General features: G+C 24.8%; 1 protein-coding gene across 4 annotated transcripts in view; it reads right to left on the bottom strand.

The window, feature by feature from the left end:
• Positions 1–15,641, bottom strand: part of Sesn (Sestrin) — a 191,514-nt gene that overhangs the window by 101,104 nt on the left and 74,769 nt on the right. For all 4 annotated transcript variants that reach the window (XM_075312482.1, XM_075312483.1, XM_075312484.1 and 1 more), the window contains one exon: positions 6,807–8,314. In XM_075312482.1, coding sequence (XP_075168597.1) covers positions 6,807–6,857 — 51 coding nt within the window. In that variant the 5' untranslated portion in view covers positions 6,858–8,314. The remainder of the gene's footprint in view (positions 1–6,806; positions 8,315–15,641) is intronic.

Genomic DNA, 15,641 nt, shown 5'->3' with positions numbered 1-15,641 from the left:
AGTATTTTCATTCTCACAAAAGCATCACACAACAACAAAAAAAATCATTCTGATGATATTTCCCCTAGAGACCCACAAAAAACAACACATCACTAGTATGTGATGAACACACGAATGGTAGGTCTAAAGGTCACTACCAAGGCTAGGTACTCATATGTGTTTACGTTGGACATTAACGATGCCATAAAATTCATTAAAGACACCACTTAAATATAATCAAACAATAGAGCGCTATGGAGCCATGGGGCATCGTTGTTGGTTAGTAAGGTCCTTTGGATCATAAAATTTACGAAATCAATTAAATTGTTGTTTTCTTTTATATTTAAGATGACCCATATTGAGATTGAAATGATGGAAATGGAATGAATAAAATTCACTTTTTTTTTTAATTCGCCAATAATGAAAGTGAACAATTATTGTACATTTAAAGAACTGTTGATGACTGTTGGACCTCTATTGTCAATTAATTAAGGTTTTGTTAAGTGATTGAGATAATTAAAAAAAAATGACTGTGTTTATGTATATCTGGGATGAACAATTTAAGGGCATAGTCTATTTAAAATAATTATAATCACATCATTACTTGATTCTAGTAAAATTTTCCTTATAACCAAAATGCGACATCAAATCATGTAACCTGTTTTATTTTATTTTATTTTATTTCATTAATTTAATTTATTTTATTTAATTTTAAATTTAGTTTAATTTTATTTACTTTTTAAGGAAATATTTTCTAGCCTATTGGTAGTCTCAACAAAAATAAATTAATGTGTCACAACTTCAATTACAATTAATAACCCAAGAGAGGCGTCAAAATGTAATTTAAATTTAATGTGATATTTTTTAATTGTTTATAATTAAAAAACATGCAAAAAAAACTTCGAACGCTATATTTTTTTATGACCATGCCAATTGAACCACTTCGTATGCAGTTTTTAGGTTTGTGTAAAAAAAAATATTTTTTTTCTTTTTTGGTAATAAAAATTAAAAAAAAAATATGCACTCAACTTGCATAGCATTTTCTTATGCCGTTTTATGTTTATGACATGCACTCTCGTAAAATATTCCCTCTTGCATATTTTTTTTTTCTAATTCGTAAAAAATATGAATTGTGTTGTGTGGTGGTAATAACTAAACTCGTAAATGTGGTTATGGGTTAGACGACCCTCACAAAATTTGTTGTGGTGGACTGACTGACAATCAAATTGGCTGAGTGGTCCGGTATTTGGTTTTGCCATAGCCATAAGCAGCAGCAGCAGCAGCAGCAGTTGTGTTCTCGATGACAACTTTATTTCTATGTCTTTTGTCGTAAATGTTTCAAAGTTCTAGAATGCAAAAATAGTTTCAATTATAAATGATGTTTTCAATTGTTGCAAGCACCAAAGGAGGTGGCACAGTGGGTTCCATATACAGGAATTTTTTCACGCGTATACAACAACAAAAAACCAATTCCAGTTTTAATCTCAATGAGAAGGTAATAACATCGGAAAAAGGGAAGGGAAAGATTATGATTGCCTCAAACCTGTTTCAAGAGCAAAATGTTATTTTTGGATGGTGAATAGGAAATTTTTCCACAAAAATATTGTTTTCTCACCAAACATAACATGTTTACCGAAAACAGTTACATTTTTTCCGAGAAAAATGTTTGAGGTAGCCATACTCCTTCTCTGGGTGTAATTGTACAAATCTAAAATACTCCGATATTGTAGCAAATAAATTTGAATGCACTGAAAAAAATATTGTCGTGAGGCCAAAGATTTCATGTCCTTAAAACACGAATGCAAATTTAGCTTAGCATTAGAGGACGCATTTCTCTAATATAAAGTTTTTTTCCTTGTCCAAAAGTCGACAAACTTTTCTATGAAGTCGTATTTTCCTTATAATTAAGTGATTTGACTTAAACATGGGTATCATAAAATGAAAGAAAAAATTTTTAGGCTAAGGTCAACTTGACTTTAATAATTCAGAAAAACTCTTTAAATTTAATGAAATTGTCTTTAAATTTGTTGTCTTTTTGCATCTTGATTGCTAAGCAAAAAATCGTTCAAATATAGGACATGTTTTTCAACACTTTATTTTAAAGATGTTTTTTACTGAAACATAGCATAATTTCTATTGGAAGTGGAGTCTGAATTTGTAAAATAAAGTTGTCGTTAGCTAGTCTTTAAAGGACTTCGACAGCATATGAAGAAAAATACACAAAACCCAAATATAAAAGAGAATTGTGTCTTAAAAGTATCCTTACTTGTATTCTCCGCTTCTTTGGCTCGGAATCAATACCAAAATTGTTAAAGTAAAGACCAAATATTTGGAACCGAGCATGTTTTTTTTTTTCAGTGTGAAGAAGCTTTTGAAACCACCAGAAACTTCGTCATAAAAGACTACAGAGAAGATCATTGTTTGACCGAGAATGAGATGAACCAAAAAATCACTATAGGCGAGGCGAATGGCGAACTTCCAAACAATCGCCTCAAGACCCTCAGATAAGGATATTCCCCCTTTATAGGTATATTTATTGTTTAATTTTACATTAATTTTTTTTTATTTTTGAATTTTAATTAATTTTGTGACCATTTTGTTACCTGTAATGCCATTTCAGTTATTTGCATTTTAAATAATTTTTCACCCACTGTGCTTTGGCATAGAATGGCAAAAGCAAGAGTTTGTTTTTTTTACAACTCTATTTCATCATCACATTTTTACGATGTTGACAGATAATATTAAAATAATTTTACGACCATTTTATGTTGGTTTTTATTTCGAAATTGATACCGAACCTAGGACAACATTTTTCATGGTAAGAAATTACTTTTGATTTTCATAGAAAATTAAATTTGGTATAGGTATTTGTAGGAGAATGGAACTAAATATAAAAAATAACAAATTAAAAAAAAAATATATATATATAATAAATATTTTTTCGGGAAGATGAAGCAGATATGTCTGTCCAGCATTGGTTCCCTAAAAAATTCTAATTTGGTGAATTTAACGAATTACGTCTATTTTGCTAGATAATAAAATTAAATTAAAATCGTTCCAATAATCTAGATTGGATAACCCTTTACTTACTTCAATGTCTATGCAAAAACTGTTTGACAGTAAATTTTCATAAACAAAAATATCACCAATATTTTTCCAATCAAAATCTAAATTACATATAATTAAAATATTTTTTTTTTATATTTTTTTAAATTATTTGTTTGCAAATCAAAATTCATTTACTGGCAAAATTGCCACTAAAGTTGCATAGCAGCGATACCTAGTGCCACTTTTTTTCGTACAGTGCCACTTTTTAATAGCAAATCATTTATATTGTAACATTATACTTTTTTTGTAAATTTTGATCCGAAATCGCGTTCAAAAATACGTATAAGATTGATGTCTTATCCGTAATAATCAAGAAGAATAATATGAATAATGTCAGCAGTTTTCCCCTTTTCACCATCATTTTTTTTAGTGGACATAGGGACGCCTAAAATTATGCAAAGAAAATTTTCTATAGTACATAAAGGGGATAAATCTCCTGACTAGGGTTGCCAGAATTATTTCACTAAAAACTGCTAGATTTTTCCAAATCAAAAAAAATTAAATCAAAAAATTGAAAAAATTCTAAAATTTTATATGTTTAGTTTTTATTATTCTGGCAGTAAGACAGTTTTGTCCATATTTCATATAGAAACATTTCGAAAATCAAAGAAATTAAGTAAAGTCTAAAGTCGGGCGGGGCCTGGACTATATTATATCCTGCACCACTTTGTAGATCTACATTTTCGATACATTCAAAAAAAAAATACTTGGATCCAAAGACTTTGACCTTGCCTTAAGGACTTAGGATTACGAGCCATAGATGCGGCTTCTTTTTGGGATCCTATGTGGCTTTAAATCTAGTATAGGCTCTATAAAATTAAAAATATGATACATTTTTTTCTTAAATTCGAAAAAACTTTAAAATAAAGATAAAAAAATCTCACAATAAGTATTTGACTATAATTTTAGGTTTTCTTTTAAGTTTAATCCAAAGATTGAACGTCACAGTTAATTTAAAGAGTATTTCTTTAAATCAAAAAAAAAATACATACAACTTTAACGAAGGGACGTAAAATTTTCCATAGTACATTTTCTCAAAATTTTATTTCTATAGAAAATTTTGTAAAAATTTTATTTCCAAAGAAACTTTTATCAAAATTTTATTTCTATAAAAAAATTTTTTCAAAATTTTATTTCTATAGAAAATTTTGTCAAATTTGTCAAAATTTTATTTCTATAGAAAATTTTCTCAAAATTTTATTTCTATAGAAAATTTTGTCAAAATTTTGTTTCTATAGAAAATTTTCTCAAAATTTTATTTCTGTAGAAAATTTTGTGAAAATTTTATTTCTATAGAAAATTTTGTGAAAATTTTATTTCTATAGAGAATTCTGTCAAAATTTTATTTCTATAGAAAATTTTTTCAAAATTTTAATTTCTATATAAAATTTTGTCACAATTTTATTTCTATAAAAAAATTTTTTAACATTTTAATTTCTATATAAAATTTTGTCAAATTTTTAATTTCTATATAAAATTTTGTCAAAATTTTATTTCTATGGAAAATGTTGTCAAAATTGTATTTCTATAAAAAATTTTGTCAAAATTATATTTCTATAAAAAATTTTGTCAAACTTTTATTTCCATAGAAAATTTTGTCAAATTTGTTTTTTTTTTTTATATAGTAAATTTGTACAAATTTTATTTCCAAAGAAAATTTTATCAAAATTTTATTTCTATAGAAAATTTTATTTCTATGGAAAATGTTGTCAAAATTTTATTTCTATACAAAATGTTGTCAAAATTTTAATTTCTATAAAAAAAATTGTCAAACTTTTATTTCTATAGAAAATTTTGTCAAATTTGTTATTTGTTTTTATATAGAAAATTTGTAAAAATTTTATTTCCAAAGAAAATTTTAACAAAATTTTATTTCTATAGAAAATTTTGTCAAAAATTTTATTTCTATGGAAAATGTTGTCAAAATTTTATTTCTTTAAAAAATTTGTCAAAATTTTTTTTTTCTACCAAAAATTTTGTCAAAATTTTATTTCTATAGAAAATTTTGTTTCTTTTTTTATATAGAAAATTTTGTGAAATTTGTTTTCTGTAGAAAATTTTGTCAAAAATTTATTTTTATAGAAAATTTTGTCAAAATTTTATTTCTATAGAAAATTTTCTCAAAATTTTATTTCTATATTGTGCCACTTTTTTCACTTTCGTGATAGAAATCCAAAATAAAAATATTAAAATTTTATTTCTAAAGAACATTTTGTCAAACTTTTATTCCTATAGAAAATTTTGTTAAAATTTTATTTCTATAGAAAATTTTGTCAAAATTTTATTTCTGTAGAAAACTCTGTGAAAATTTTATTTCTATAGAAAATTTTGTGAAAATTTTATTTCTATAGAAAATTTTGTGAAAATTTTATTTCTATAGAAAACTCTGTCAAAATTTTATTTCTATATAAAGTTTTGTCAAATTTTATTTCTATAGAAAATTTTTTCAACATTTTAATTTCCATATAAAATTTTGTCAAAATTGTATTTCTATAGAAAATTTTGTCAACATTTTATTTCTATAGAAAATGTTTTCAAAAGTTTATTTCTATAGAAAATTTTGTGAAAATTTTATTTCTGTAGAAAACTCTGTCAACATTTTATTTCTATATAAAGTTTTGTCAAAATTTTATTTCTATAGAAAATTTTTTCAACATTTTAATTTCTATATAAAATTTTGTCAAATTTTTAATTTCTATATAAAATTTTGTTAAAATTTTATTTCTATAGAAAATTTTGTCAAAATTTTATTTCTATAGAAAATTTTGTCAAAATTTTATTTCTATAGAAAATTTTGTCAACATTTTATTTCTATAGAAAATGTTTTCAAAATTTTATTTCTATAGAAAATGTTGTCAAAATTTTATTTTTAAAGGAAATTTTGTCAAAAGTTTATTTCTATAGAAAATTTTGCAAAAATATTAGTTCTATAGAATTTTTTTTCAAAATTTTAATTTCTACATAAAATTTTGTCAAAATTTTAATTTCTATATAAAATTTTGTCAAAATTTTATTTCTATAGAAAATTTTGTGAAAATTTTATTTCTATAGAAAACTCTGTCAAAATTTTATTTCTATATAAAATTTTGTCAAAATTTTAATTTCTATATAAAATTTTGTTAAAATTTTATTTCTATAGAAAATTTTGTCAAAATTTTATTTCTATAGAAAATTTTGTCAAAATTTTATTTCTATAGAAAATTTTGTCAACATTTTATTTCTATAGAAAATGTTTTCAAAAGTTTATTTCTATAGACAATGTTGTCAAAATTTTATTTTTAAAGCACATTTTGTCAAAAGTTTATTTCTATAGAAAATTTTGCAAAAATTTTAGTTCTATAGAATTTTTTTTTTCAAAATTTTAATTTCTATATAAAATTTTGTCAAAATTTTATTTCTATAGAAAATTTTGTCAAATTTTCTTTCCATAGAAAATTGTGTCAAAAGTTTATTTCTATAGAAAATTTTGTTTCTATAGAAAAATTTGTCAAAATTTTATTTCTATATAAAATGTGCCACTTTTTCACTTTCGAGATTGTAATCAAAAAAAAAAAAATTCTCTGTGTATGAATGAGAGACAGAAACGAGAGTATTGCCACAGTCAAAAATATATAAATATACCAGATTTAGTACCAAAATAATTTCCCAAAAGAAAACAAATCGCATATAAAATTTGTAAATTTATACTAAAGAAATATTTATACCACATATTCACTTACCTCTTTTCCGATTTGTCCCATATCTGCATAACAATCAACCATCGAGTACATCTGATGGAAAATCCAGTTTTCAGTACAAAAAAAGTGCAGCAACAAAGACAACGGCAGGCAAAACAAACAATAAGCCAACGACGACGGATGGACGATGTCGATGACAGAAGACAATAAAGACAAACGGATGGACGGACAGACGAGCCAACCAGCCAGTCGACAAACGACGAGGTAAACGTCGTCCAACCAAGAGGCGGCACACGAAACAAAAATTAAAACGGTTTAGGCCTCAAATGTGTTTGCTGGTTAAATACGGTCAGAAAAACACGTTTACAGCTTTCGAAGAAAGAAAAACGGGCAGGGAGAAAAATCACCAAAGACTTCAAACAACAAACTTGGCTTTGTAAAAGCGCTAACCCAAAAAAGGTAAAGCCAAGAAAAGGAGAAAAAAAAAACACACACACGGTCCAATACAAACACCAGAGCAGGTTTACTATGGATCACTGGAGTATTGGAACTGATGCTTCACAATCTTTGTTCTTTTCTCTCCGAAGATATTTTCTTTTTTCAGCTTTCTTGTAATCTTCAGACAGTTGGTATTTTTTGTTTTGTTTACTTTTTCTTCTGGTGGGGGTGTTACTTGGCGTATTCTTTGTTTTTGTTTTGTTTTTTTTTTTTTTGCTTAACAGGTCACAGTTTAATGATTCTCGCTAAACGGGGAGTGGAACCACTGGTGGTATGGAAAAAACGCTAACCGGTTGGAAACGAAATCTTCACTTAAAGCTCTCTTCTATCCCTCTCTTTAGATCGCAACGAGATTTTTTGTTTCGTTGGCAACCCTGTAAGTCCCGCTTTTCAAGCAGACAATTGGCCAGTTCTCTATATATGCCCCAAAAATATGCTTGCCCTATAGGGCTTGGCACTTTTGATCGATTTGACTTTGTAGTGGATGGCAACACTTGCTGCCACAAGGTTGTGCTCCTCTTTTGTGCTACAAAATTTCACTTATCATTCAGTGGACTTCCTCCTCCTTCAATCGCCAGGCAACACCTCCTCCTGCGCTTTTTTCTAAAACTGCAATTATTAGAGCTGCTCTCCAAAATCCCCTCCTCGTCTTTAGGCAAAGCAGTAGCCTGATGCTGCTGAAGCCAAATCAATGGTATCGTTAATGTCGGTGTCGGTTCGTGATTTAGGCGTTTGAATTTATAAATTTCCCTCTTTAGAGCAAAATCCTTGTGGCTAATCAAACGACACTGGCCGGTTGTGTGGAAGTTTCTTTGAGAGCTTTGCAAGATTTTTGAAGTTTTAGTTGTAATCATTTGTAATTGACCAACGATTGGTTGTAGAAATGTTTGACGTTCTCCTCGTTAGATGGCTAGGCCACAGACAGACAGACACTGGTAAAATGTAGTTCGTTCTTCACACCCAAAATCACAAAAATTTTAATTCAATAATAATTGGTAGTTAAGTTACTTATGGAGTTTTTCAATTGAATTTCTTTCGAGCACTATAGTTTTCTGGAAAAGAGAGAGAGAAATACAAAATTAAATCAATTTAATAAAAACACAAATTTAATTTAATAATTATAGGAAGAAAGGTATAAGCAATTTATATATAAATAAAAATGGAAATCCAAAAAAATAATTTTAGCTGTATAAAAAAGTGAAATTGTGTAGACAACTACGAGGGATGGAAAATACAATTTTTCAGAAACTACAAAAAAAATTATTTGAGTGAAAACAAAGTACTTTTCACCAAACTTTAACAAAAATTCCATTGGAAGATTATTGTCAAGAGCTCCTTTAGACTGAATTTTAAAGAAAATAATTTTTTTTGTCAACTCCTCAATTCTAAATATTTTTTTTAGTTTTATATCCGCTTACAAAGACTACCGTAGTATTCTAATCACGGTTGTCACAGTTGTACTTCATAAATTTTCTGTAGATAAATAAAAATCTATTTTTCACAAAATTTTCTATAGACACAAAATCTTGACAAAATTTTCTACAGAAATAAGTTTTTGATAAAATTTTCTACAGAAATAAAATTTTGACAAAATTTTCTATAGAAATAAAATTTTGAGAAAATTTTCTATAGAAATAAAATTTTGACAAAATTTTCTATAGAAATAAAATCTTGACAACATTTTCTATAGAAATAAAATTTTGACAAAATTTTCTATAGAAACAAAATCTTGACAAAATTTTCTAAAGAGATAAAATTTTAACAAAATTTTCTATAGAAATAAAATTTTGACAAAATTTTCTATAGAAATAAAATTTTGACAAAATTTTCTATTGTAATTGACCAATAAAATCTTGACAAAATTTTTTATGGAAATAAAATTTTGACAAAATTTTTATAGAAACAAAATCTTGACAAAATTTTCTATAAAAATAAATTTTTGACAAAATTTTCTATAGAAATAAAATTTTGACAATATTTTCTATAGAAATAAAATTTTGACAAAATTTTCTATAGAAATGAAATTTTGACAAAATTTTCTATAGAAATAAAATTTTGATAAAAAATAAAAACAAATAGATAAATAAAAATCTATTTTTGACAAAATTTTCTATAGACACAAAATCTTGACAAAATTTTCTATAGAAATAAAATTTTCTATAGAAATAAAATTTTGACAAAATTTTGTATAGAAATAAAATTTTGATAAACAATAACAACAAATAGATAAATAAAAATTTATTTTTGACAAAATTTTCTATAGACACAAAATCTTGACAAAATTTCCTATAAAAATAAAATTTTTGACAAAATTTTCCATAGAAATAAAATTTTGACACAATTTTCAATAGAAATAAATTTTTGACAACATTTTCTATAGAAATAAAATTTTGACAAAATTTTTTATAGAAATAAAATTTTGACAACATTTTTTATAGAATTAAAATTTTGACAAAATTTTCCATAGAAATAAAATTTTGACAAAATTTTCTATAGAAATCAAATGTAGACAAAATTTTCTATAAAAATAAAATTTAGACAAAATTTTTTATAGAAGTAAAATTTTGACAAAATTTTCCATAGAAATAAAATTTTGACAAAATTTTCTATTTCTATTTTTTTATAGAAGTAAAATTTTGACAAAATTTTCCATAGAAAATAAAATTTTGACAAAATTTTCTATAGAAATAAAATTTTAACAAAATTTTCTATAGAAATAAATTTTTCTATAGAAATAAAATTTTGACAAAAAAGACGAGACATTAGTAGCTTGACAAAATTTTTATATAGAAATAAAATTTTGACAAAATTTTCTATAGAAATAAAACATTTTCTATAGAAATAAAATTTTCTATAAAAAATAAAAGCAAAATTTTCCAAAAGAAAAAGTTTTGAAAAAATGTTTGTAGAAATAAAATTTTGACAAAACTTTCTGAAAAAATAATTTTTTGCAAAATAATATTTTTTTGGTAGTTTTTGGTAAGATTTTCTTTTTTTTGCCAACTCCTCAATTCTAAATATTTTTTTTTAGTTTTATATCCGCTTACAAAGACTACCGTAGTATTGTAATCACGGTTGTCACAGTTGTACTTCATGGTACTTCATAATTTTTTGTAGATAAATAAAAATCTATTTTTCACAAAATTTTCTATAGACACAAAATCTTGACAAAATTTTCTATAGAAATAAAATTTTGACAAAATTTTCTATCGACACAAAATCTTAACAAAATTTTCTATAGAAATAAAATCTTGACAAAATTTTCTATAAAAATAAAATTTTGACAAAATGTTCCATAGAAATAAAATTTAGACAAAATTTTTTATAGAAGTAAAATTTTGACAAAATTTTCCATAGAAATAAAATTTTGACAAAATTTTCTATAGAAATAAAATTTTGACAAAATTTTCCATAGAAATAAAATTTTGACAAAATTTTCTATAGAAATAAAATGTTGACAAAATTTTCTATAGAAAAAAAAATTTGACAAAATTTTCTATAGACATAAAATTTTCTATAAAGTTTTGAAAAAATGTTTGTAGAAATAAAAAAAAATTGTAAAAAAAATGTTTGTAGAAATAAAATTTTGACAAAACTTTCTGAAAAAATAATTTTTTGCAAAATAATATTTTTTTGGCAGATTTTCTTTGGTAAGATTTTCTCCAAATGATGGAAGATTATTTTTGTCTCAAATTTCGACCGTGATACTAGTTTTCCATAACTATGTAAGATCCCTACACGGACAAAAATATATGTTTCTCATATGTTCATGTGTAAAAAAATGTGTTTGGAATTAATTTTAACACAATATTTTCAAGTGCAAACATATGATATGATATAAATTAGAATAAAATGCTTGGAACAAACGAAGCAAGAAAAATCTATACAATAAAATCTAGAATATTCTGCAAATTCTCTTGCAGAGTTTTAACTAAATTTGTTTTTTTTACCCATTTTTGTCATCTTTTTGTGTATTTTACTACAAACTTCCCGTTTTAATGAAATCTTGGGCACTAGAGGGTTACTATGTTAGAATATGTAGTGAATGACTATGTAAGTTTACATTGTAAACGGATATATGTTAAGAGACATTGATAACATAGAAAGAGAGTGAGAGAGAATGATGCCAGTGATGCCAATTCAGCTATTTTATAGCTAGATATAGCTCATTTTTTATGTTGTCATGTTAGACATTTTTTTAAATTGCTATTAGCTAGAAATGTAGCCATTTTCTATTTAAAGTATGCTATTTTTGCTATATTTAAAATATGGATTACTTGTCATTATACCAGGTATACCGGTATGAAGTGAGCGTCAAGCTACTAATGTCTCGTTAGGGAACCTTTGTTGAGTCAAAAGCAAATGGCAACAATGTTAAATATTGAACCAAAAGCAATTTCTGGTCGTTTAAAAGCTATGGGAACGATCTAAAAGTGTGGAAAATCGGGGTCACATGAAGGCATAGTGTGATCGGCCGTTTGAAGGTCATAAGTCCTACCAAATATTTCAGAATTTCAACAAATCTACACTGATTCTAAAATTTAATGTTGTTTCCCACAATTTTGGCCGTTGAAAAATTAAATTTAAAAAAAGAAAAAGTATATATAGCTTTACTGTTTTGCATTACGTATCAGCCTTTTTGTTTCTAAGGCCTTCATATAATATTTTAGTAACATTTTGGGGAACCCTCAATAATTTTTTGTCACACTTTTATTATAAATTCTTTATTTCTATTTTGGTAGACAAACTAAAAAGACTAAACTAAACTAAAAAAAAAAAACAACATATATAAATTAATGTTTTTTCCACATACCATATGTCTATACGTCATTTAATGTTTTATATTCGGGCACGTTTTTCGGATTAGTAAATCAAAAATATGAATATAATCCAAAACTATCGCTAATTGATTTCAAATATCACCTAATACCCCAAAACAAATATCTTTGCTATTTGCCAAAACATTTATGTCATTATATTTATTTCTGCATGGGTTTTTTTATTTATTTATATTTTTTTATAAAAAGTAATTCAGCAGCTGTTTTGCCATTTTGTATTCGCACGTGTAAGGCAATTTTTTTAGTTTCATTTTTGGGAGGGGTTGTCTTCGATATAATCGTTTTGATTGATTAATGGCATTCGTGACTGATTGATAAAAGTTGTGATCTAAATTGAAATAAGATAGAAGAGAGAATGAACTAAAGCCGAGTGGAGATATACAAAAATGTTATGACGATTTTTTTACCATAGTCTCCATAACTTGGCTCAGCAAATGTTGACAAAATTTTCTATAGAAATAAAATTTTGACGAAATTTATCTATAGAAATAAAATTTTGACAACATTTTCTATAGCAATAAAATTTTGACAAAATTTTCTATAGAAATAAAATTTTGACAACATTTTCTATAGCAATAAAATTTTGACAAAAATTTCTATAAAATACTATTTTGACAATATTTTCTATAGAAATACAAATTTGACGAACATTTTCTATAGAAATAAAATTTTGACAAAAATTTCTATAGAAATAAAATTTTGACAAAAATTTCTATAGAAATAAAATTTTGACAAAAATTTTTATAGAAATAAAATTTTGACAAAATTTTTTATAGAAACAAAATGTTGACAAAATTTTCTATACCAATAAAATTTTGACAAAATTTTCTATAGAAAGACAATTTTTACAAAGTTTTCTATAGCAATAAAATTTTGACAAAACTTTCTATAGAAATACAATTTTGACAAAATTTTCTATAGAAATAAAATTTTGACAAAATTTTCTATAGAAACAAAATTTTCTATACCAAAAAAATTTTGACAAAATTTTCTATAGAAAGGCAATTTTGACAAAATTTTCTATAGAAACAAAATTTTCTATACCAATAAAATTTTGACCAAATTTTCAATAGAAATAAAATTTTGACAAACTTTTCTATGGAAATAAAATTTTGACGAAAATTTTCAATAGAAATAAAATTTTGACAAAATTTTCAATAGAAATATAATTTTGACGAAAATTTTCAATAGAAATAAAATTTTGACAAAATTTTCAATAGAAATAAAATTTTGACAATATTTTCAATAGAAATAAAAATTTTACGACAATTTTCTATAGAAATAAAATTTTGACAAAATTTTCCATAGAAATAAAATTTTGACAAAAAAAATAAAATTTTCCATAGAAAAAAAAAATTTGACAAAATATTCTATAGAAACAAAAGTTTGACAAAATTTTCTATATCAATAAAATTTTGACAAAATTTTCTATAGAAAGACAATTTTTACAAACTTTTCTATAGCAATAAAATTTTGACAAAACTTTCTATAGAAATGAAATTTTGACAAAATTTTCTATAGAAATAAAATTTTGACAATATTTTCTATAGAAATAAAAAGTTGACGACAATTTTCTATAGAAATACAATTTTGACAAAATTTTCCATAGAAAAAAAATTTTGACAAAATTTTCTATACCAATAAAATTTTGACAAAATTTTCTATAGAAAGACAATTTTTACAAACTTTTCTATACTAATAAAATTTTGACGAAATTTTTCAATAGAAATAAAATTTTGACAAAATTTTCTATAGAAATACAATTTTGACAAAATCTTCAATAGAAATAAAATTTTGACAAAATTGTCTATACAAATAAAATGTTCACAAAACTTTCTACAAACATAAAATTTTGACAAAATTTTCTATACCAATAAAATTTTGACAGAATTTTCTATAAAAATAAAATGTTTACAAAATTTTCTATAAAAATAAAATTTTTACGAAAACTTTCTATAGAAATAAAATTTTGACAAAACTTTCTATAGAAATACAATTTTGACAAAATCTTCAATAGAAATAAAATTTTGACAAAATTGTCTATACAAATAAAATGTTCACAAAACTTTCTACAAACATAAAATTTTGACAAAATTTTCTATACCAATAAAATTTTGACAGAATTTTCTATAAAAATAAAATGTTTACAAAATTTTCTATAAAAATAAAATTTTTACGAAAACTTTCTATAGAAATAAAATTTTGACAAAATTTTCAATAGAAAGAAAATTTTGACAAAATTTTCAATAGAAATAAAATTTTGACAAAATTTTCTATACAAATAAAATGTTTACAAAATTTTCTATAAAAATAAAATGTTTACAAAATTTTCTATAAAAATAAAATTTGGACAAAATTTTTTATAAAAATAAAATTTTGACAAAATTTTCATGCATGATCTCCTCCAAAATGTTTTTCTGTCCAGGGTTTAGGACATTTTTCCTCTAATACTTGGCATTTATTTTTACTCCACAGTCCAAGAATACGAGCAAGGAGATCGCATCGGCCGTAACGACCTTCATTTTCTGATGGAAATTTCACCGATCTACGAATTTTGCGATTTTTATGTCAAAATAAGAAAAACTCCTATAAGAAAAATTTGCCAAAAAACCACAAATCTTGTGTTATTAATTTCACAAAAAAAAAAAAAAAAATAATTAAAAATAAATTAACCAAATTTATATTATCATCTTAAAAACCCAGTACTCGTATCACTTAAAATTTTTTTGCATTTTCATTCTACATGCAGACTCTGCTGCGTCAACTAAGCTAACTAAGTGACCATTGTTATCGTCAATTGACCCATATACTGACGTCAACGTTTTACGGTCAGCAGTCGCTGTAATAGAAATCTCAATATAAGAGAGGCTATGCTAAGCTGATCATCTGAAATCGCTCATGGTGCAGTACATGTACGATGAATTGTGATGCAGTACAGTGTTGTTGGAATGATCATCTCCGCTACCATCATCATAATCATGATCATTTGAAAATATCAAAATATAGAACAGCCAGATGTTCCTTTCAAGCAAAATTTGCTTTTGCCTTGCTATCACTCTAGATGATTTGAATTTGAAATGTAACCGTCAAATGCGATTATTGTTTTTTCTAATTCATTTACCATTGTTGTTATTATTGTTGGTTTTTCCTAAGGGTATTGAAATGAAACATACGTTCATAGAAAAAAATTCAAAAGTGAAATTAAAAACGACCAGTGTGTTCTTCTCTGTATATGCCAAAACAATGGATTTTTCATACAACAGCAATGATAAGAAGATTAGGTGGTGAGGAGGGGGGGGGTGTCTAGCTACGACATAGAACAAAGCTTTTAATTGTAATTTATTGGGGGCCAAGTCAAAACTTTATCAATGAATAGTCTACAAATTCTATATACAAATATGTCTGAACAATCACATATATGTTTGTATATATTTAAAAATGATTAGAATTATAGGACTTCACATATAAGGGTGTCCCGATGTAAGCCATAGGATGTGGACCATTTCTGGAATTTAATAAATAAAGGGATACACATAGAGAA

Source organism: Haematobia irritans, chromosome 5 (assembly GCF_050003625.1).
Source record: "Haematobia irritans isolate KBUSLIRL chromosome 5, ASM5000362v1, whole genome shotgun sequence".
Classification (NCBI taxonomy): domain Eukaryota; kingdom Metazoa; phylum Arthropoda; class Insecta; order Diptera; family Muscidae; genus Haematobia; species Haematobia irritans.
The sequence above is the reverse complement of the archived record's forward strand: the minus strand, read 5'-3'. Positions and strand labels throughout refer to the sequence as shown.